This window comes from Colius striatus, chromosome 13 (genome assembly GCF_028858725.1).
Source record: "Colius striatus isolate bColStr4 chromosome 13, bColStr4.1.hap1, whole genome shotgun sequence".
Classification (NCBI taxonomy): domain Eukaryota; kingdom Metazoa; phylum Chordata; class Aves; order Coliiformes; family Coliidae; genus Colius; species Colius striatus.
In genome coordinates this window covers 11,541,585-11,563,154 of record NC_084771.1, presented here as the reverse complement: position 1 = coordinate 11,563,154, position 21,570 = coordinate 11,541,585, and the positions used below count along the sequence as shown (strand labels likewise).

The 21,570-nt window shown below is 53.3% G+C and overlaps 1 protein-coding gene across 5 annotated transcripts in view; it reads right to left on the bottom strand.

Annotated features, from left to right (window-relative positions):
- ZMYM3 (zinc finger MYM-type containing 3) overlaps positions 1-20,224 on the bottom strand; it is a 30,285-nt gene extending 10,061 nt beyond the window's left edge. Inside the window, exons 1-14 of one of the 5 annotated variants that reach the window (XM_062006413.1) lie at positions 20,145-20,217; positions 15,852-15,896; positions 11,397-12,293; positions 10,659-10,702; positions 10,204-10,276; positions 9,155-9,446; positions 8,592-8,769; positions 7,943-8,155; positions 7,199-7,349; positions 6,540-6,655; positions 2,968-3,054; positions 2,496-2,646; positions 1,753-1,925; positions 1,160-1,325 (exon numbers count right to left, since the gene is read on the bottom strand). In XM_062006413.1, the coding sequence (XP_061862397.1) occupies positions 1,160-1,325; positions 1,753-1,925; positions 2,496-2,646; positions 2,968-3,054; positions 6,540-6,655; positions 7,199-7,349; positions 7,943-8,155; positions 8,592-8,769; positions 9,155-9,446; positions 10,204-10,276; positions 10,659-10,702; positions 11,397-12,279 (2,527 nt within the window). In that variant the 5' untranslated portion in view covers positions 12,280-12,293; positions 15,852-15,896; positions 20,145-20,217. Of the gene's footprint in view, positions 1-1,159; positions 1,326-1,752; positions 1,926-2,495; positions 2,647-2,967; positions 3,055-6,539; positions 6,656-7,198; positions 7,350-7,942; positions 8,156-8,591; positions 8,770-9,154; positions 9,447-10,203; positions 10,277-10,658; positions 10,703-11,396; positions 12,294-15,851; positions 15,897-19,543; positions 19,762-20,144 lie in introns of those variants that run through there. The other 4 variants (XR_009819633.1, XM_062006412.1, XM_062006411.1 and 1 more) reach the window with 4 other exon arrangements.
- Between the last annotated feature and the right edge of the window lie 1,346 nt (positions 20,225-21,570).

The following is a 21,570-nucleotide window of genomic DNA, read 5'->3' as shown; positions in this document are numbered from 1 at the left end:
GTCCAAGCAGCACTGCCATCCAGGGCTACCCCCATCTTGCAATCAGCCCACTGCTGTCAGGAGAGAAACCAGGAAGAGTCTGGAGGTGGAGGACGACGTCTCTCACAGGAAGGTCCTTGTCTTGGCTCCCCCTCCTCGGCACACACTAGTCAGGGTTTTACACCTGAAGAAATCCTAGGGAAGGCAGCAAAGTCCTGAGCCTGTGATGCAGGTATCTGTCGAAGCTTGATGCACCCAAGTGAGTCCCACCATTTGCTGCAGACATTTGAACTAGGTCACACAGACCACCTAGCAGGTCGTGCCCTAGGAAAGATGGAGCAGAATGGGACTACACGAGTGTCCGAGGGCTGAGCGGCGTCTTGTCACCGTCACTACGAGCACGTTCCATCCTGAGGGACCCCAAAGCACTTTGCAATCTTCCATAAGCAACTGGCTCAAGTTAATAACAGGAAATGAGGCAACAGGCAGTGAAAATCTCCTCTCCAGCTGGAACTCCATGGATGTAGAACGGGGTTATCCGGGACACGGGGCTGGCAACTCCCCAAAGCTGCAGCGATCTTTGGCTGAGCAGTAGGACTCCAATCTAACATGGCAAGACAGAGTGCCTCCAGCAGCTCAGCACTCCCTCAAGATCGTTCTAGGTTCAGCTCTGTCTGAGGAGAGCCCACCTACAGCATCACCAGCACCACTTCCTGCAGCACCCTGCATTTTCCTTGAATGTTTCCCATCCAAGCACTGACCTGGCCCAATCCTGATTAGCTTATGAGATCTGAGAAGGTCACAGCTCGGAGGTGGTGTGGGGCTGCAGGTGGATTATCATGCCAAACCACGCTGTCCCCTAACCCTGTTACTCGAGCTCTCCGCTGGCAACATGAGGATGTTACATCCCCGAGTATCCTCGCTAAGAGTGTGAGCTACAGGCAGCACGCTGGCACCGGCTCCTCCCGTCTGGGCCCTGTGTGTCATAGAACCATAGATGTTAGAGATGGAGAAGCCCCATTAGGTCCCACTCTGTCCTTTCCCCCCCCAGGGGCCAGTGCAGGATTGTTCCCTAGCGTCTCATTCGGTCCCAGGCAGGAAGCTTCCACCCCTCGCTGTTCAGTCTTCCCTGTGTCTCTCAGACTGAGCTATGCAGGTCCCCTCCCTCCCTCCTACTCACTGTTCAGCAGGCTCTCGGGCCCCTTCTGCGTGTCCAGGTTGGGCTGGTTCTGTTGGTTGTAAAATCGCAGCAGACACTGCTGGTTGCAGAAGTGTTTGATTTGCCCCCGCCAGTGGATGGTTTCCAGCAGCTTCCCCTGACGCTTGCAGGCATGGCACCGAGCTGCCTAAAGCCCGCATCAGCAGGAGAGAAACAAGGAGTAACTAACCACACCCCCTCCGAGTGCAACACAACTCTCCAGCGAAAGGTGCACATAGCAAGGCGCTGTGAGCTTCCCCACAGCAGTGCCCTGCCAGTGCCAGCCAGGGACTCCAGCGGTGCGAACTTCTCACAGCAGCACTAGCCGCGGATCCAGCACTGTGAGTGAGCTTCCTCAGTGCAGTGCTCTGGCAGGATCAGCTGGGGACTCCAGCTACGTGAGCTTCCCCGTAGCAGTGTCCCGTCATTGCCAGGCAGGGCTCCAACAGTGCCAGGTTCTCCGCAGCAGTGCCAGCCAGACTCCAGCAGTGCGAGCTTCCTCAGTGCAATGCCCACTTATCTGGGTGCCGTGCCCACCACAGCACTTAGCACAAGCTGCCAGTGCCAATACTGACCTTGAAGTACCAGAGCAAGTATTTGCTTTTGCAGTCTTCACTACAGAAGTCCCAGGTGCTGCCCTCCAGCTGCTCGGTGACCGCCCGCTGGCAGGTCTGAGAACAGTAGGTGCAGGTGATGCAGCACAGGCCCAGGTTCTTGGTGAAATCCTGTTTGTAAAGAAGCACACACCCTGCGGAGAAACAATAGGAGTGAAACCTTCCCAGGATGAACTGGGGGCCTCCCTGACCCAAACATGACCAGAATCCAGGTCCGTGGAGACAACAGAGCACGCGCAACACACTGTAGGGAACAATCCAGCACTGGCCCCTGGGGCTGGGATAAGATGGGACCTCATGGGGACTTGCCATCTCTCACCTCCATGCTTCTAGGAAGAGTCTGACTCCAACCTCCTGTGTGCAGGAACCCAGCAGGCAGGGCAAGGCCAGGTCAGGCCAGCCCAGACGCAAGAGCGTAGAAGTGCATGATGACAGGAGGAGCGGAGCTGCCACCTGCTGTCTCCCAGCCCCCAGAGAGAGAAAAGCTGTGAGAAAGCCCTCCCCAAGGACACAATGAATGGTAAAGATCTTGCCCTAGGGCCTGGCTGGACAGCAAGCCATCCCCATGACAATCCTCCCTTCACTGCGTGGCAAGGCTCTCGCCCCAGGGCCTGGCTAAGACAGTATCCCCTCTGTTCCTCTCCATGCTCTCTTCTCCTCCCCCAGCATGGGGGCTCTGCCTCTCCTGTGCCTTCCCCAAGTACCTTCGCTGCAGAAGTTCTTCTCCACTCCAGAGAAGCGGATCTTCTCATGCAGCAGCTTCTCCTGCTTGCAGTGCTCACACTGTGACACCACCCCACGCAGCCGCTTGAAGTCCTCGCAGCAGTCCTTGCAGCAGAACTGATACACCTTATCCTGCCAAAGACACCACCACCAGGTCAGCCGGGCTGGCAGGAGGTCTCTACACTTCTTAGGGAAGCAAGAGCAAGACTATGGGGCTGAGTCCCCAGCTCTTGTGGTACAGAGTGTGTCAGTAGCTCCCTCCCACCCTTCTGACATCCTCCCAAACGTCAGGAGCACAGCACTCGGCACACGGTCTCCAGGCACCTCTCTGCACTTAAACATTCAGAGCACTGCCACAGAAGCAGCTCTGCTTTGAGCAGGGGGAGGGAGCAGCCCTGTGGCCCTCACTGAGGTTTGCCTCTGCCTCTGCACCCCCCTGGGGAAAGTCCTCACCTGCCAGTCTAGGATCTCCGGCTTCCCGCTGAAAAGATTGTGGCAGTAATGGCAGTTGAGGTGGATCCCACCTTCTGGGCTGGTGCGCTGCAGGAGACAGAGACAGCTCATGGATGGAGAGGCACAGAGGGGACAGCCAGCACCTGCTTTGCACTGCCATCACCTCCTGCCTCGTCCACCGTTCACAGCAGTCTGTCTGCCCCTGCTCAGACCTGCACTTGCTGACACTGGCAGTGACTCACAGTCAGTCCATCAGATCATGTCTCAAGCTCCCGGAGAGCAGATTCTTGAGCAATTTCACTGTTTCCAGCGTGCTGGGTCCAACTCTTTTCAGGAAGGCAAGCTTTCAAGCTGCTCCCCCTCTGGATATGAAAACATTTGAGTCAGGGGGGCTCTGCTACCTCTTCTGAGAAGTTCCTTGAAGCACAGGTGACTGGTTTCTATTTTCAAGGTAACACAACTTCAGAATTCAAGCAGCCGCTCTCATCCCACCTTCCTCTGCTACATTAAACAGCCCTTTAGCACTCGGTGTCTCGTCCACAAGGATCTATTTATTAATAAAGTCTTCCTGGTTTTCTTTCTGATAACCTCAGATAAGGTGCTCTGCAAGTGCCTCAGTGTATGGGGCTTTTTTCAGAATACTCCCAATTTTTCTTCCACATTAAAGCCCAAGTGGGCATCAGACAAACATCCTTCCTACCTCTGCAACATTCCAGGTAGCTCTTTTGCTCCCTAGCCCCCAAACTTTAACTCCTCATTCCTCAGCTTGTACTTGCAATAACTTAATTGATACTTCCCTCTGTAGCTGTAAACCAAGATGCTCATGCTGAACGGCACCTGTGGTAAACCTCAGAGCCTTTTCCAAATCCTTATTTGCCCAGGACTTCCATCCCCACATTGAGGAAGGCTGACACAAGATCTTGCACTGAACTGTGTTTAAGCACGTTAGGAGCTTAAACAAACATTGCTTTGTTTTCTGTGACTGCCCTGTCCTCTGCAGGAGTTCACACTTCACCAGTTTCTGTTTCATCTGCAGAATTTTATCATGCTTACTTTGACTTTATTGCTAGATGACTGATGAAGATGCTGAACTCCTTGGGCTTAATACTGATCCCCAAGAAGCCATCTTGAAACACTCTCTTCGTTGTTTTTTCTTTGACAAGCATGTTCTGAGATCTGCCAGCAAGACAGTTCCTAATCCAGGTTATACAGGGGTTTACTCTAGATGTTAAAATGCTGATTTCACATGGCAATAATTCCAGTTAGGTGACTGGAAATTCCCTGGTGACTGGAAAAAAAGGAAACATTGCAACCAGTTTAGAAAAGGCAGAAAGGAGGACCCTGGGAACTCCTGACCTGTCAGCCTCATCTCTGTGCCTTGGAAGATCATGGAACATATGCTCCTAGAAGTTGTGCTAAAGCATGTGGAGGACAGGAGGGTGATTTGAAACAGCCATCAAAGGCTTCATCAAAGGTAAGTCTTGCCCAGCCAACCCAGTGGCCTCCTGTGATGGAGTGACTATCTCAGTGGACAAAGTAGAGCTACAGGTATCACCTGCCTGGACTTAGGTAAAGCCTTTGACATGGACATCCTTTGCTTTGAATTGGAGAGATATGGATTTGATGGATGCACTGCTCAGGGAATGAGGAACGGTTTGGATGGTCACATCCAGAGGGTAGTGGTCAACAGCTAAATGTCCAGGTGGAAATCAGGATGAGTGGTGTCCCTACTGGGACCACTACTGTTTAGTATCTTCATCAGTGTCACAGTGGGATGGAGTGCATCCTCAGCAGCTTTGCAGACAACATCCAACTGAGTAGTGTTGTAGGTTGATTGACACGCCTGAGGGACAGGATGGCATCCAGAGGGACCTGGACAAGCTCAAAAAGTGGGTCCATGTGAACCTCACAAGGTTCAATAAAGCCACGTGCAAGGTCCTGCACTTGGGTCAGGGAAACCCCTGGTATCAATATAGGCTGGGGGGTGAAGGGATTGAGAGCAGCCCTGTGGAGAAGGACTTGGGGGTACTGGTGGATAACAAATTGGTCATGAACCAGCAGTGTGTGCTCGTCGTCCAGAAAGCCAACTGTGTCCTGGGCTGCATAACATGCACTGTGGGCAGCAGGTTGAGGGAGGGGATTCTGCCCCTCTACTCCACTCTGGTAAGATCCTGCTTGGTGTGCTGCATCCAGCTGTGGAGTCCTCAGCACAGCAAAGGTGTGGAGCTGTTGGAGTAAGGCCAGAGGAGGCCATGAGGATGATCACAGGGCAGGAGCACCTCTCCTATGAAGACAGGCTGAGCAAGTGGGCGTTGTTCAGCATGGAGAAGAGAAGGCTCCAGGGAGACCTTATTGCCTTTCAATACTTAAAGAGGGCTTATAAGAAAGATGGGAACACACTTTTTAGTAGGGCCTGTTGCAATAGGTCAAAAGGTAATGGTTTTAAAGTAAAAGAGAGTAGATTTAGACTAGATACAAGGAAGAGGGTTTTTTTTGGTGATGAGGGTTGTAAAAAAATATGGAGCAGGTTTCCCACAGAGGTGGTAAATGCCCCATCCCTGGAAACATTCAAGTTCAGGTAGGATGGGGCACTGAGCAACCTGAGCTCAGGTGAAGATGTCCCTGCTCATCGCAGAGGGGTTGGAATACATGACCTTTCAAGGTCTCTTCTAACCCAAACTGCTCTATGATTCAAGCCTTACAAAGCCTCCAGCTGTAAAAACTCTACACCTACCCTACCAACACTGTTTGTGATTTCAGCAAAGGATTACATCAAGGATTTATTAGAAATAACAAACAACCCTTCCTCAAAAAAAAAACCCAACACAAAAACTGCCAGAAAAAAACCTCAAACCCCAAAGCCAAGTGCTACAACTGTGAGTAACTAATTCTCTGCTGCTAAATACTCTAAATCTTCTCAGTTGCCCAAGTCATGTCCTGGCGTAAGTTTCCCAGGTGTTTCTGGCTGTTGCTTTATTCTTTGACAAGTGTAAAACCCCAATATTCTTCTAGTTGCCTTTGAATACCAAACACACTTCACACATGATGAAACTTAACATCAGAAGATTAAAAATCACCAGTGGAGCCTTTAAGATTATGAAACATGAGGTATTGAAACCTGCTGGTTGCAAAGTTTTAGACAACACATCCTAGAAGACCTGTGTTCCTTGGTGACATCTGGCTCAAAGAGCAGCTCTAACCCTTTCCATCCCACTAGCAGGTGCCCACTGTCCTTTGCTAGCTTGTTTGTGCCTTTGCTTGTGCCCCTGTAGGGCACTAAATCCCAAACCACTTATACAGCACAGCTCTGCACTGCACTCCCACTGGGCATAACCTGACTGACAGGAGTGAATAGCAGCTCATTCCCATCCCAAAGGAGGAAGGGAGAGAAAGGGCCTGAGATATAACTCAAGACTGAGTTACTGGCAACTGCAGTCACTACAACGCTTATGCTCCAGCACAGACTTTCTCATGGACTCTCCCTGAGGAGCCTGTGAAAGTGAAGCCTCTGCTAAGTGTGAAAGGAGGTATGAGCTCTACAGCCCAGCCCAGCATGGAGGATAATTCAGTACCTGGAATTTGGTCCAGCAGCTGGGGCTGCAGAACTGGTAGACAACCCGGTCTGTCTTGTTGTAATAGCAGGGTTCAGATAAACTCTTTCTGCAGAAGCTGCAAGGTCTAGGGGGACCTGATGAAACAGACAGGAATTGGTGAAGGCAGCAGCACAGGACGTGGGACTGGATTCTGAAGATGGCATGCAAGCTACTTGCTCAGCCTCAGTCTGTCAAGCTATTATCAAAAAGCAAGGAGCAAGAACACCAGGAAACTAAGAGCACCAGATTCTACTAGGACAGAAATGTTAAACACAGATGGAGAGCAGAGTGGTTCAAGGAAGTGACCCTGCCTCTACAGGAATTTAGACAACACAGGCTGAAGTACTTGCACCAGAGACCACACTCATTCCTGGGCATCCTGGTGTAATGGAAAGGGCAATGCCAGCACAGTACAGCACTGTAACTGTATCCTGCATTCTGAAGAACAGCAATGTACACTACCCCTACATGCTGCAAGGGTTCCTCCCTCTTCAAATCTCCTTCTACTTGTCTCACTGGACTCTTCCCAAGACAAGCAACATGCCCTCTTTCCAATCGCATCCACAAGCAACAAACAGTACCAAGGGCGGAGTTAAGAGTGGAGAGGTGACGGATTCCCTGTATGTAGGTGCTCTTACCAACCAAGCCTGACTGCTTCACTTTGTGGGAGGTAGTGCAGCAAATGGAGCAGAACAGGCCCATCTTGCCACTGCGGTCCACATTGGGCAGCATGTCAAAGTTCTTGCACAGCGTCTTGCACCACATGCACGGGTAGACCCGAGTGTTCTTCTGCAAACACAGAGCAGAACAGAGCTGCCAGGGAGACCATCACAGCCAGCAAGGTCTGACCCTCATATCCCACCCCATTACTGTATCCACCACACAGCAGCTGTCCTATAGCGAACACCTGAGCCAACGCCAGGCTCACAGTCTATGGATTCAGCTGATGGTAGCATAAAAGGCCACCTTCGGCACCTCATCTTCTCTTTTCAAGGGTACCTGGCAGGAATATGGAGTCTGGAGATCCATCAAGACGGTTAACTAAAGCCTACTCAGGCCACAGAGGAACATATCCAGCCAAGCTTTGGAGACACATCCGAAAGAAGCCAGCCCATGCTAACTACATAAACCAGCATCACCACACAGCTCAGCTTCTCGAGTGCCTGTCCTGTGCTCGGGTCCAAGATGAGCCCCATGCAGAATAAATAAATTCTGATTCCCTGCTTCACTCCACAGCAATCTCTTAAATGTTTTGTCAGCAACAAAAGGCCAAGGGGCTTCAAGTCACCTACTCTTGCATAAAGTGCCCTGGTGTCACACTGAGCAAAGGAGCTGTTGGCCCACGGAGACCCCTCCCTCCCCAGACAGCTGGCTCCACACACCTTCTTGTAATTGTTGAGACAGGCAGAGTTGCAGAACCGTTTTTGCTGGCCTTCGTGGAAGAGGTACTCCAGGGGCAAGCCCTTGTTGTATATGTAAAGTCCACAGTTGTCGCAGCAGTTTGTTTTCAGCCCCTTGGTGGCCCGGAACTTGGTGAAGCAGGCGTCGCTGCAGATGCGGTGAACCACGCTCCCATTGCTCACCTCGTGCTGGATCTGCAGAGATAGCGTTGCTGTCGCTCCCCCAAACCACCACGTGCCTCCTTCCAATGTGTGGGAAACACTACTACCATAGCCCTTGGGGTACTGTAACATGGCTGTTACACTAGAACTCGGGCGAGTGCTGGAAGCTGGTGTGGACTCAGGCTGGCCTCGCTCATCAAAAGTCAGTGGAGAAATTGGGAGAGCAGAGGGGCAGGAAGCAATGAGCTTCAGGGCAGAGAGAAGCAGAAGTTGGGATCTTCTGCTGGAATAAGGGCCGGTTCACAGTAACAAGGAAAGACCTGGGAGTGAACCCAAGTCAGCTCAGGGGCTGAGGCCTCACACCACTGGAGAACCTGACAAACAGCCTGCGATGGTCCCAGGCAGGGCCAAGCACTGCAGGTCACAAGCATCTCATCCAGGACACAGGGAGGACAAGAGATCTGTTTACCTCGCCAGGTTTGTGGCAGACGCTGCAGCGGCTGGTGTCCGAGGCATCTGCGGACTGAGGGGCTGGTCTGTGCTGCTGGGCCTCGTAGAGAGACAGACAGACAGAGGTGCAGAACTCATGGAAAGAGCCACCTGAACCAATCTGGGCAACCACAGAGTCCTTGGTGTTCCAGATCTCCCTGGGGATCAGGAGGGGGATGTGTTAGTGGCAGGGACACACCAGTTGTGGCACAAAGGAACTGTCTTACAGCAGCTTCTGTCCCAGACCAGAGTGCTGGTGCCTCAAGACAGAACATACAGGAGGTTGTTTTGAGAGGAGGCTGAGATACGGGTCATTGAGCCTGGAGACAGGCGGGGAAAGGCAACAATGCAAAGGGGGTGCAGGGAGCACAGGATATGTGGTGTGTGAAGAAAGACACGGGGCAGCAGCTGGCAGCGGGTGGGTGTGATGTGGTGAACAGGAAGCACGAGGGTCACAGGGACGGGGTCTGGCAGGTAGGGCTGTGGGGCAGGTGAGTCGGGGTCACAAGCACGAGAGCGTTGAGGAAAAGGGAAGGAACACACTTTTTACAGAAGGTGCATATCTTCTTGCCAGGCGGTTTTTTTGAGAAGGTGGTGAGACAGGAGCTGGAGCAGAAGAGCTGGGGGAGCCCTTTCCGTTGGTAGGCAGTTTGTCCCTTCTGCAGAGGGGTCCGGCAGTTGGCACAAGTCATCTTGGTGACGGTGGAGCGGGCAGCGCGCTGAGCCACCTGCGCTCGCAGGGACATGCGCGTGGAGCGCCGCGTGCGGAAAGGAACAAAGTCCTCGTCATTGGGATCATCCACCATTGCATCAGAGTCTTCATCAGAGACTGGAACTGCAAAGTAGCAGAGAAATCCCTCATTAAGAACTGAGATGGACATTTCTGCCGTGAGACATCTAACTGGGGCTTTCTGGAGCGCCTCTGCGTGCTTTGTACCTGTCTGGGTGGAATGATAAAGGACCCTTGAAAGATATTCTGTTGGAATTAGAGATGAGCCAGGACATCTTTAAGCAAACTGACCTCAAGTACATGATTTGCCAAGGTTGAGAAGAAGCCCAAAGTGTGAACATTTACAGTAGAAAACACTCCAACAACTGGTAGACCTTAAAGGGAACAAGCTGGATCACCAGTCTCCAGCAAAGGCAGACAATGAAGGAGCAGCACAAATACTAGGGAGCAGCAGGGTGACAGCATCCCAAAGAGCAGAGACTTCACGTACTTCTACAGTCCCCGAAATGCAACCTTCCTTCGGACAGCCCACAGAGACAAAGGAAGAAAGTTCCTGGCTGAGGAGGTAGAAGATGGATTTCCTGGGAACAACTCCCAGAGTTTCACGCTATCACTTGCTGCTCAGTGTCCACACACCATTGTAAAAACACAAGCAGCCTCTCTTCAGTCTAAGTGCCCTGAGAAAGCAAGGCAAATATCTCAGGATGAAGAGTCATTGGGGTGAAGGGACCTGTCCTGTGTAAGAGGAAGCACAGAAGCTCCAGAGTTCCCACCATACCCATACCATGAACCGCCTGCCCACAAAGGGCCTGGGCCCTGCTCTGTGGCTGAAACCAGGCATTGGCCAGCCCTAGTTACTCACTGCTCTCAGAGGAGTTCACAGTTTCAGGCCTGGCAGTTTCTGATCTTCTCGCTCGTTCACTTCTTTTCTGCTCCTAGAAGACATTCAGAAAACACTTAGGCTGACCATCTGCTACGACAATCCTGGATAAATATCCCAGATCATGGTGGAGTTCCAATTTCTGGCATTTGCTTTCCCAGTTACTTGGCTGAAAACAGATAACTGATCATAGCTGGCAAGATGAGGGAGAAGGGGAAGTAGGCTTATGAGAATGACATTCCAGCTGGGTGTAGCAGGGACACACTGAAGCCACGTTACAGCACAGTGGCAGTAAAGAGGGAATACTCTGTCACAGGAGTCATGCAAACTCCTTCCCAGAGGAGTGAAGAGATGGACAGTGTCCCTCATGGAGCCTGACAACAGCCATCCACCCCCTATGCTCCTGCACCATACATACTTGACTGCATTCTCCTCACCTTCTCAGTTGGCAGCTCACTTCCTTTCCCAGATAGGCCTTCTCCTGGAACAGAAGCACAGAAGAAGCTTGCATCTAACATCTTGCTTTTCTCCAACAGAAGAGGACAGATGTTCTTCAAATGCAGACACCCTTTGGGTCAGTCTGCACATGAAGCCTCAGACAGTTCTGGCTAACAAGCGCAGATTCTGGTGGTGAATAGGCACAGGAAAGCTCCTAAACCCACCACCTGTAGTTATAGATCTGAACATAGAGCTAGAGAGAAGTACTGTAAGAGGGAAACCTCCAGGGCAGTCGCTTTCAACAGCTTCTGACCGAGACTGAGCATCTCCTGAGGACGGCCAGCCTGGGTAGAGAGACTTTGCCTAATGGAAACACCTTCTCCTGGTGACCCTCAGTTCCAACAAAGACTCCAGTGATGAAGAATGTGAGCTAAGCTGATGCACAGCTCCAGCCTTATCAGGGAAGCTCCTAGCTAACACAAGCATTGAAAAATCAAAGATAAAGCCATAAAAGCCAGAGCAAGAATTTGTGTGCATCAAAGGAAGAGCTTCCAGAGCATCATTCCCTGTAAGTAAGATGCTTTCCCCAAATCTAACTCATCAGTGGCATTGACAATTTCCATAGCACGGGATGATGGGAAAAGTTGAAGTGTAAAACAGACTCCAGCTTCAGCAATGTGCAGCAGGATGACTTCCTGAACAAAAGGAAGCCAAGTTCTGTAGAGATAACAACCTACCTGCTGGTGGTGAGGCTTCCTGTGCTTTCAGTACACTAGTTTCCTTAAGGGAGCTGTTCCCACTATCATCCCCTTCCTCTGCCTGGTTTTCCTCCATAGGCTCAAGGGGCAAAGCTGCAATACTGTTGTCCGGGCTCAGTTCCACCTCTGCTTCCCCTACCAGCCCTTCCCTCTGCATGGGTGAGCTTTTCCTTGGTGCCTTCAACCTTGTCTTCTTTGTCTGTTTAAGACTGAGTTGGGGGGGGGGCACTGGCAGACTTGAGGATTGTGCTGTGATTTCTTCTGTAGCTGGGGCACTGCTGAGGTCCCTGGAGTCCTGAATGGGCTGTTGGGGTGATTCAGGGGTGTTGTCATCAGATAGTGCAGGAATAGCAGCAGCACCATCTTCCTTTAGGTCCCTAGATTCATTTTTCAGTGCATCTTCCCCTTCTTTCTGTGCTTCTGGATCAAGGGCTTCCTTAGAGAGGGCAGAGGAGTCTGCCGGTCCATCCTCCACATCCTGGGAAGGATGTGCCTTATACAGCCCATCCAGACTCTCTGATTTATCTAGCTCTGTCAAGCCATCTGTTTTATCCAAGTCACCCAAGACATTAGGTTTCTCCAGCATATCCAAGACACTAGGTTTATCTAGAACAAGGTCATTTGATTTGTTTAGTTCTGACAAACTATCTGCTTTCACTAGAAGGTCCAAGTCCCCATCTGCAGTCATCTGTTTGGATTGATCCCAGTCAGAGGTCTGAAGAACTGAAACTTCCTGGGTAGAAGCTGTTTGGGAGCCCAGGAGATCTTCCCCAAACTCCATGTCAGCAGGGAGATCACCAATAAGTGGTTTGTCAGGCAAAGACAGGGGGTCCAAGGATCCCGAAAATTCACTGGAATCCATTTAGAAGATGGCAACTGGAAATGAGAGAGACTTGCAAGTTAATGATAAGTAATCTAATATACTGCATGAATTGTCCCATCCTTCCAAACATTGCTGGAGTAAAACAAAGCCCAGTGATACCACCACTGTACCAGCAGGTCAATCACATCTACTCATGAGGTTACAAAACTCTAAAGCCAATCAACAGCAACAGGACACAGCAATTCAGTGTAGCAGACCTTTGGGAGCTCTATAGCCTCCACACACCTCACCAAAGCACAGCAAACAAACTCACTTATGCTAAATGTCACAGCAGGGCACCAGAAATGACTCAAGTACCAATTCAGGAGGCTTCACACAGCTGTTGAGTGGTGTACAATACCCCCTGCCCTACCTCCCTCTCCCAATAATCTGGTCTACCCCATCTCCTCATCTGTTCTCATGGAGCTATCACATCCTGTTCTTAAAACATATTTTCTCTTAAACACAGAGGCAGAAACAACTTCCAGCTCTGTAGTCTGTGCCTTGAACAGATACAGGACAACAAGATGAATGAATTTTGTCAGAGAAGAGATGTAAACCATATTATAGTACAGCACAGCACCAAAACTACATGGGCTAGGATTGGGACACAGAACAATTGGAAAAGCTTTAGTTAGAACTAGGATAAATGCTGGAGAAAATGGCAAGAAGAAAGGTGGTAAAGCCCATGATGCTAAAAGTGATCATATGAGGAAGAACAAGTAGTAAAGTAGAAAGGAACAAGCAATGCAGAGTCAGAAAAAAAAGAGGCCAGTGTGACTTTGTAGGGCACTGACAACACAATTGCACAGGGAGATGTGATGCTGACTGCTAACATCAGAGGGACAAATTCACAGCCCAGCTCTTTGTGATTGACATTGTCATAAGACAGGGCTCTGAGATGAGGCAAGTAAGGATTTATATCAATATTGCCTAAAAATCAATTATACTACCACAAAAAGTATAGGTTGGCAAAGAGAGGAGCTGGAGTCTACAAGTGGCGAGGCAGAGTAAGACTTGAAGCAGCCTCACATCTCCAAAGCAGGCTGCAAGCAGACATTATGAGGAAGGTACTAGAATCAAGTGTGGCATCAACCTATGTCTCCTTGTTAAGAGCTTTTCTAATGTATTTGAATGAATGACCATGTATTTGAATATCCTGTTCCTGTTCAGACCATGAATGGCTACCTGAGGAGAGAGAAAGAAACATAACCAACAGGACAATCCTCTGATCAAGCAGCAATCAGTTGCTGAAGAACTGCTTGGCTTGAGTTGCACTGAGATTGTCACTGTTAAGAGCTTCTACTGGACAAATCCTCTATGAATCTGTTCAATCCCCCTTTCAGACAATTTATACTACGGGCCTCAAAAAACCCCAGTGGCAATACATCCTGCAGACTAATGTTTAGTTTTTAAAAGTATTTTCCCTGAGTTGAACCCTGCTGCAGCAAGAGCTCTGTGACAAGCTGATGGAGTTTGAGTTGAGGCTGGACTCAAGGTGGTGATGCTGACAAGCAGTTTGAGTGGGAAAGCAAGGAAAGTCCCTGCCCGTCACTGCAGTTCTGCTTCCCTGACAATGAAGTCTTTACAGTTTCAACTGCCAGCTGATGAGGATGAAGAGGGCAGCTCTCATAACAGGAGCAAACAATGCCTTCCAGCTCCATAGATTGCTCTCCTCAACCTGAGGAAATTAGAGCTGCCCAGCTGCAGCAGGGTAAGCAGCTTGCCCCAGGCATTCAGCTTCATCTGGGCTTTTTGCTGAGCTTCACAGTGAATTAAACTGCCAAGTGAATGTGCACTTTTACTCTGGTAAAATCTCTTCTCACTTTCTCCCACAGAAGAAAAACAGCTTATTGTTTCTGAAAGATGCTGAAATGATCCACCAAAAGTTGTCATCTTTTTTTAATGCAGGAGCACTTAATGCAGAGCTCAGTCACTGGGATCTGGTCACTGGTCTGCTTGAAATCCTCTTTTCCAGCCACATACCTGTCAGTGAGGAACATGACTTGACCAAACAAAAAGGATGCCATGTACTGAAATCCTGCATGTTACAGTGGGTACAGCTGCTCTATTGGACATTTGGAAACTCCTCACTTTGGACTCAGCACCATCCTCTCCTCAGCATTCAGTAACAGACATTCCTCAGAAGATCAAGAAGTCCCCTGCACAGCAGTTTGAAGCAGAATGGTTCTCAGGTAGCATGCAGGAACAGCTGAGGGTCCTCTGAGTGCACAGGACTGGCACAGAATGTAACACTGACTACCAAATCCAACAGATGTGACTACTAGACCTGACCTGCCCTTCCTGTCAAAAAGGAAGCACATGCATCTCCTCTCAGACCTGGAAGCTTTGAGTGAGACATCTCTACTGGGACTATGAAGTACACCAAGTGACTAGCTGGGACTTTATGTATCTTATTAAAGACATCAGAGTCCTGCACCTGGGGAGGAACAACTCCATGTACCGGGACAGGCTGGGGGTGACCTCCTGAAGAGCAGCTCCAGGAGAGAGACCTGGGAGTACTGGTCAATAGAAAATTAAACACAAGCCAGCAATGTGCCCTCGTGGGCAGGGAGCCAATGGGATCCTGGGGGCATTGAGAAGAGTGTGGGCAGCAGGTCGAGGGAGGTTCTGCTCCCCTTATGCTCTGCCCTGGTGAGGACTCATCTGGAGTCCTGTGTCCATTCCTGGGCTCCCCAGCACAAGAGGGACAGGGAACTGCTGGAGAGAGGCCAGTGCAGGGCTACCAAGGTGATCAGGGGCTTGGAGCATCTTATAAGGAATGGCTGTGGGAACTGGGGCTGTTTAGTCTGGAGAAGAGGAGACTGAGGGGGGATCTTATTAATATCTACAAATATCTAAGTGGTGGGTGTCAGGAGGTTGGGGCAGCACTTTTTCCTGTTGTAGGTGATAGGACACAGGGTAATGGAAAGCAACTGGAACACAAAAAGTTCCATTTAAACATAAGGAAGAACTATTTCACTGTTGAGGGGAGGGAGCCCTGGACCAGGCTGCCCAGGAAGGGTGCAGAGTCTCCCTCTTGGGAGGTTTCCAAACCCACCTGGACACGTTCCTGTGTGACTGGTGGAGCTGCTTTAGCAGGGAGCTGGACTGGATGATCTCTAAAGGTCCCTACCAACCCCCACCATTCTGTGATCAGTGGTGCTGTAACTGCACAGATCTTTCACCTCTCAGTGTCCTCAGATAACTATTAGCAGGGGAATATGTGGCCTATCTACAAAAATAAGGAGGTACCATGAAACATTTAATTAAAATCAGATGGTAAGAAAAAAAAATACTGTTGTTACTCTCTCATGATTAAATGAATACCTCAGAAGTCTCTACTGCCCACAAAAGACTACAGCCCTGCAGTTACTGCTTTCCTCTAACAAAGGAACAGCAACTGCTTGTGTCCCTGACATAGACTTTTGCTCATGGACACAGATTCAGATTTTCAAGACTTTCAAGACTTTTGATTTCTCTTTTTCACTACTAGAGATAATTAGAAATAGGAAAAGCATTAATTAATAACCACAAAAATTAAGACACTTACATCAACAGCTAATTCTTACCTATGAGTTCCGTAAGACCTGAGCAGAGCTCTGGAGGAAGTTCCTCTGTTTCAGAAAAAAACAGTTAACACCCAACCTAGCACTTCTTGACAAAAGCAACAGTGCTCAATGCATAGTTCTGTCAATAAAACATTTCCAACACAAGATCACGTCCTACCAGCATGGTTTCAAGTCAATTGGTCTTCATTAACAACATTACAGCTTGAGTGACAAATACTGCAAAAGCTAACTTCATTTCTGAGTTTATCTGGGAAGTTGACAGCTTTCCAGATTCAAGCACTGCAAACATTTGTTACACACTGGTGAACTCATTTTAAAACAAATGAATTTATGAAGAATCACCAGAAACTAAGCACACTGCTAAGGACCAGGTAATTCTCCAGAAAGAAGCAGAAAGGATTTCATTATTCACTTGTGTTCTTCGAAGTGGCTCCCATCTAGGAGCCCAAACTTGGTCTTCAAATAGCACCAAACCCATTGGTGACATTCAGTTCAGTGCTGCTTTGCCCATGGGCAAAGCTGGACAAACTCAAAACCAGCTATTTCTAGATTAACACTGCAGGTGAAGACTTAAAACAACTGACCTAGGGATCTGTAAACCCTCTGTGACTTGGAGATTTTACAACAGCATTTGGTGACTCCAAGTCAGCTATAGCTACTACAGATGTCACTCGGCAAGTGCCTTGCAGTGAACAGTTGTCCCTTCTCATTACCAGACATATTATTGTAGCTCTCAATTAAGAGTGCACATAGCAGTAGGTACCATTGTGTCCCCTTCAGGCCAGTCTTCATCTGTGACTGGAACTGTCTACACAACAGGAAAAGAAGAGGAAAAGGGGATAGGAAAGTACCTCCCAGAACACCACCAGCCTCAAGACTCCAGCAATGGATTTCTAACAGTCCCAAAGCCAGGAGGTACCAAGACCAACACTAGATTTTTCCACAGCAGTAGAACCAGCTTAGGGTACAGGCCTCAAACTTAGTCACTCAGAATCAAGAAAGCCTGGAGCCTCCAACACAGAGTAGATAGTGCAGCAAAACAGCACCATGAGTTTCCTGATAATTCTTCAAAGAAAGAAGCAACATTTCTTCCAAGGATCACCTCTTACCACATGACAACATCTGCCAAAATAGTTTTATATACAGGGGAAGAGGGAGTTCCTCAATTGGACAAAGCCCTGAACAATGTGTTCTCAAATCAGCTCTGCTGTGACCAGGAGGTCAGTTGGACCAGAGACCTTCAGAGGTCCATTCCAACCTAAATCTGTCTGTGATTCTTTAAATAAACCTTACTGCCCAGGAAAGAGAGAGGAGACAGGAGGGCATGGTCTCAGGGAGGATGTATCTTTGAGGGCAAAACATAAAATTTGCTTAAGTGGCCCTACAGAGCCAAAATATTGGAAGTGCAAGGTGAGCTGTCTCCTCAGCCTTGCTGCCAGTCCCAGCCTCCTCTGCAAGGTGCCTGCTGCCAGGTCCCTTGAAAGGCATCACAGTGTTGGTCCTGGGTAACGCCGTGTTAGACAGACCAATGTCCCACCCAGCCTAGCAACCAACTCTCTTTACACTGCCAAGGCATGAGCCAGCACAGTAGGCTTACAGGACACGACCAGAAGACATCACCAGGGTTCACAGCCAACAGGACTGCTAAAGATGGTGTCAAGTATTGCCCTTTGCTGCCAGCACAGGAAGAAGTTAACCCTTAAAACCCCCTACTGAGATTAAAACACAGTTCCAGTGAAATTCTGCTAGCACAACCTTTGCTAAGCCAACAAATTAATTGTTACAGCTGTAGCCTATTCCATACTTCCCTTGGATTGCTTTTACCATAACCCTCATGCACTAGAGGCTTCTGCTAGCACACCTGTGTCCCTCAGGGTCGTGCATCCCAGCCTCATCGACCATAAACCATCTGTAAAATAACGCAAGGGGCTTCGCTTCCAAAGTAAAGCTGTGGGCTCAGCCTCAGACCCTTGTTCTGTCTGTCAGAGGTGTGGAGAAATCTGGTGTGACTTGCTGTCATCCTCCAAAGCATTGGCACTTGCAGTAAGGGGGTTATAAGCAGGTGCAAATATGCATGCTGGGGCTATAAACTGCAGCTTGGCGGCAGCTCTGCAGGCTGTGGCTATTCCTTCAGTAAAGCTGGGCTGGCAATAACAACAGTTACACTCTTATCACCGGCCTTGATCCCAGGACAGGCAGACTCAGGCAAGAAAACACAGATTCAAAGTCTTCTCGAGGAATGCAACGACACTGAGAGAGAAAGAAGTCACAGCCTAGAAAAAGAGCCATAGCTGAAGCACTGAAGGAGGAGAAGGGAAAAGCACAAACAAAGCAGCTCTCAGTCATCAGAAAGAGACTCTGGGAACCATTCCCCAGCCCTCAGCATATCCCCCAGCATCACCTCACGCAGTCTGTATCCAGCGCTGCTTCTGCCCACATGAGCATGTCCAACTGCCTTTACCCATGCCAAGCACAAGCCACTGCCAGCTCCCAGCCTTGCCGGTGCACATTCTCCTGCCTCCACCTCTGCAAACCACACGGGAGGTACTGATGCCCTCCTGGGCACCTCGCTAACCACAGCCACGCAGCTCACACACAGCCCAGCCTGCCAAAGCTTCAGCACATCAGGGCTTTGCCTCCTGTAGTGGCACAAGGCAGCTTGAGCCCCCACGGGGCTGCACCTTTCCCCTGTAGGGCCTGACCCTTGAGAGCAGCACGTGGTGCCCAGGGATGGACACACAGCTCCTGGCCGTGGGGACAGTGCTGAGGGCCCCAGGTCCCACCCCAGCCATACGGGGACAGGCAGACAGAACGGCTGGGCAGGTCACAGACACAGCAACGCCGGTTTCTGCCAGCTCCACAGACCTCGTTACTACGTGTGGTGACAACAGCGAGAAGGCTGCATCACTCGAAGCGTCTGTCACAGGGAGAGGGAGCCAGGGAGGCTGCAGCACCGGGGGCACAGCTTGGACTGGGGCAGCTGGGTGCCAGGGGCAGGCTGGAGACCGTTTGCTGTCACTTCACAGCGAAGCTCCCCGGGGCACAGTTGGGCCCCACAGGGGTGGGTGAGCCGGGGGCAGGTCTCACGGACCGGCCTGTGCCCAGGTACGGTGGTGGCAGCGGGCAGGGCCGGCCCCCGAGCACTAGCGTGGGCGCCGCCTGCCCCGCTCCCCTCGCACGGCACCCAGCGCCAGGGCAGGGGCTGTGCGGGGCAGGGGCTGTGCGGGGCTGGGGGGCGGCGCGGGGCCTCCCTCATTGTGCCGGGCCCCTCGGCGAGGGGAGGTGGCGGTGGGGACGGGCCGCCCCGGGAGCCGGCGCCACAGCCGATGCGGGGCCGAGGCCGCAGCGGGGCGGGGAGCGCGGGACCGGCCCCCGCCGCAGGGCGCCCCCAAGCGGCCGCAACGGGGCGGGTGCGGGTGAAGGGACGCCGGCCCCGCCCCCTCGCGGAGCGCTAAGCCCCGCCCCCTCCCGCAAGGCGCGCGCGCCCCGCCCCCCACCCTGTGCGGGAAGGGGGAGGCGAGGGCGGGGGCCCCCTCCCGCGCGAGACCCGGCCGCACGCGCCCGCCCCGCCCCCACCCGCGGGGCCAAGCCCCAGCGCCCCACGGCTGGCGGCGCCCCGCGGCCGTCCCGCCGCCACGCCCGCGCCTCCCTTGCGGCCGGAGGGAGGCGCCCCCGCCCGGCGCCGCTCGTACCTGGCTCCTCGGCGCCGCACCGCCCGCTCAACCCAGAGCCCGGATCCGGGTCGCGGCCCCTTTAAATGGAGGCGCCGCTCGGAGCCCTCAGCGCGCTGCAGCCCGGAGGGGGGCGGCAGCAGCGCCCCATTGGCCGTGCAGAGCGAGGGACGATTTCCCATTGGCCGCGGCGGGGCCTGGGCTCGCGAGACTCGCTTGCACGCGGCGGCCTCCAAAACGCGGAGCGGATTCCCAAGCTCGGGATTGCAACGATAGCCCGGACTCCGCCGGGAGACCGGAAAACCCGGAACGGATTCCCTCGACGGAGCGGGGCCGAGCGAAAAAGCCAGCGCGGAGCCGAGCGCGGGCAGCAGCCGCAACCCAGCAGGGCACGGCGCGGTGCGGAGGGTGTGCGGGGCGGGAGGCGCGGGCCAGAATGGGGAACCCACGTCCCCGCCGGTGCCCGCGCGGCCACCCGCAAAGCGAGGAGCGGATCGCGCGGAGCTGGCTTGTCACCCCCGCCCCCCCCCCCTCCCTTAACCCTCTCGCTGCCGCCTCGCACGGCCCAGGCTTCTCGGCCGCTCCGCGAGGGTCGGCCCGGCCACGCAGACACAGCCTCTACCTGCGGGCGGGGGCAGTCGCCCGGCCGGGTCTAGGCACCGCCACCGCCTCCCTGGAGCTGGAGCGTCTCCCCGGGGCGGTGAGTGACAGCGCGGCCGGGCGGGGCTTCCGCGGGGGCCCGGGACACGGCCCCGCCCCGGGGAGGGGCTTCCCTGGCCGGCGCCCGCAGTCCTCGCCCTGCGCCCCGCCCCCGGCGCCTCCAGGCTCCGCCTCCTACCCACGACCACCCCCCCGGGTCTCCCCTCCCCCACACGGGCCCCACCCCCCACCTCCGTACCCCGGTCTCCCCTCCCCCAATCATGACAGTGCCCACCCGGGCTCCCCTCCCCCACCCTCGGCACCCCCACCCGCGACAACCCCCCAACGGGCCCCCCTTCCCACACCGCTCCAAGATCTCCGGCAACTCCCACCAGTCAGACTTGCCCCTCTCCCTGCCTCCCGGGGGCTGCGCTCCCCGTGGCGCCCGGGCCCTCCCGGCCGCTCCGTTCCTCTGGCAGCCCCTCCACCCTTGCCCCCAGACCCGCGCCTTGCTCCGGGAACCAGCCCCCTCACACCCCGCATTTTTGTCACTGCTCGGGGTGACGGCGGCTGCAGGGGCTGAGCCCTGGGGGCACACCGGGGCCGGGAGGACGCGGCGAGGCGACCTCCTGCTTTCCAGGGAAGGGAAAGGCCGTCAGGGGGGGATGGTTGAGCCGCGGGAAGCCGGCCACAGTGCCAGCTGCGTCCCCCGGGAGAGCCGCGAAGCCCCCGCGGGACTCCCGCGCCCGGGGAGCGGAGCCGGCCGCGGGCGCAGCGCAGCCCTCCCGGTTGTGTGCGGCGGGACACGGAAGGAAACGGGAGGTTTTGTGGAAAGGCGGTGAAATCCAGCCCGCCAGACACAGCTACTGCCGAGGCGGCAGGAATCGCGTCCGGACAGTGTGAGGGTGAGGGGCACCCCTCGGCTGGGCAGGGACGGGAGCGGGGCCGCGGCTGGCGTTGGCCAACACGGCCTTGAGGAGACCCCAGCGGGGGCTCCGGCACGCAGTGGACGAGCAGAGCGGGGGACAGAGGCTCGTCCCCGCCGCCGGGCCGGACACCCGAGGCGGCCGCGTGAGCCCCGGCGCGTCACGCGCCCCGTCCCTGCCTCTTTAAAGCCAGCGGCCGCCGGCCGCGCGTGCGCGCGTCCCCGCCACTGCGCGTGCGCGGCGCGCTCCGGCCGCTCCTGAGGCTCCTTTGTCCCTCGCTCGCCTCTCACCCAAGCGTGATGCCCGTGCCGATGATTGGCAGCGCGCGCGCGGCGGCGTGTGGCTGCCGCTCAGCCAATGGGCTCCGCGAACAGAGCTCCTGGGCGGGCTAGCCCCGCCCCGCCGCCGCCGGACTGTGAGTGGCGGCGAGCGTGGCCAATGGCGATGCGGCGCCGGAGGCTAGGAGGCCAATGGGAGCGCGGC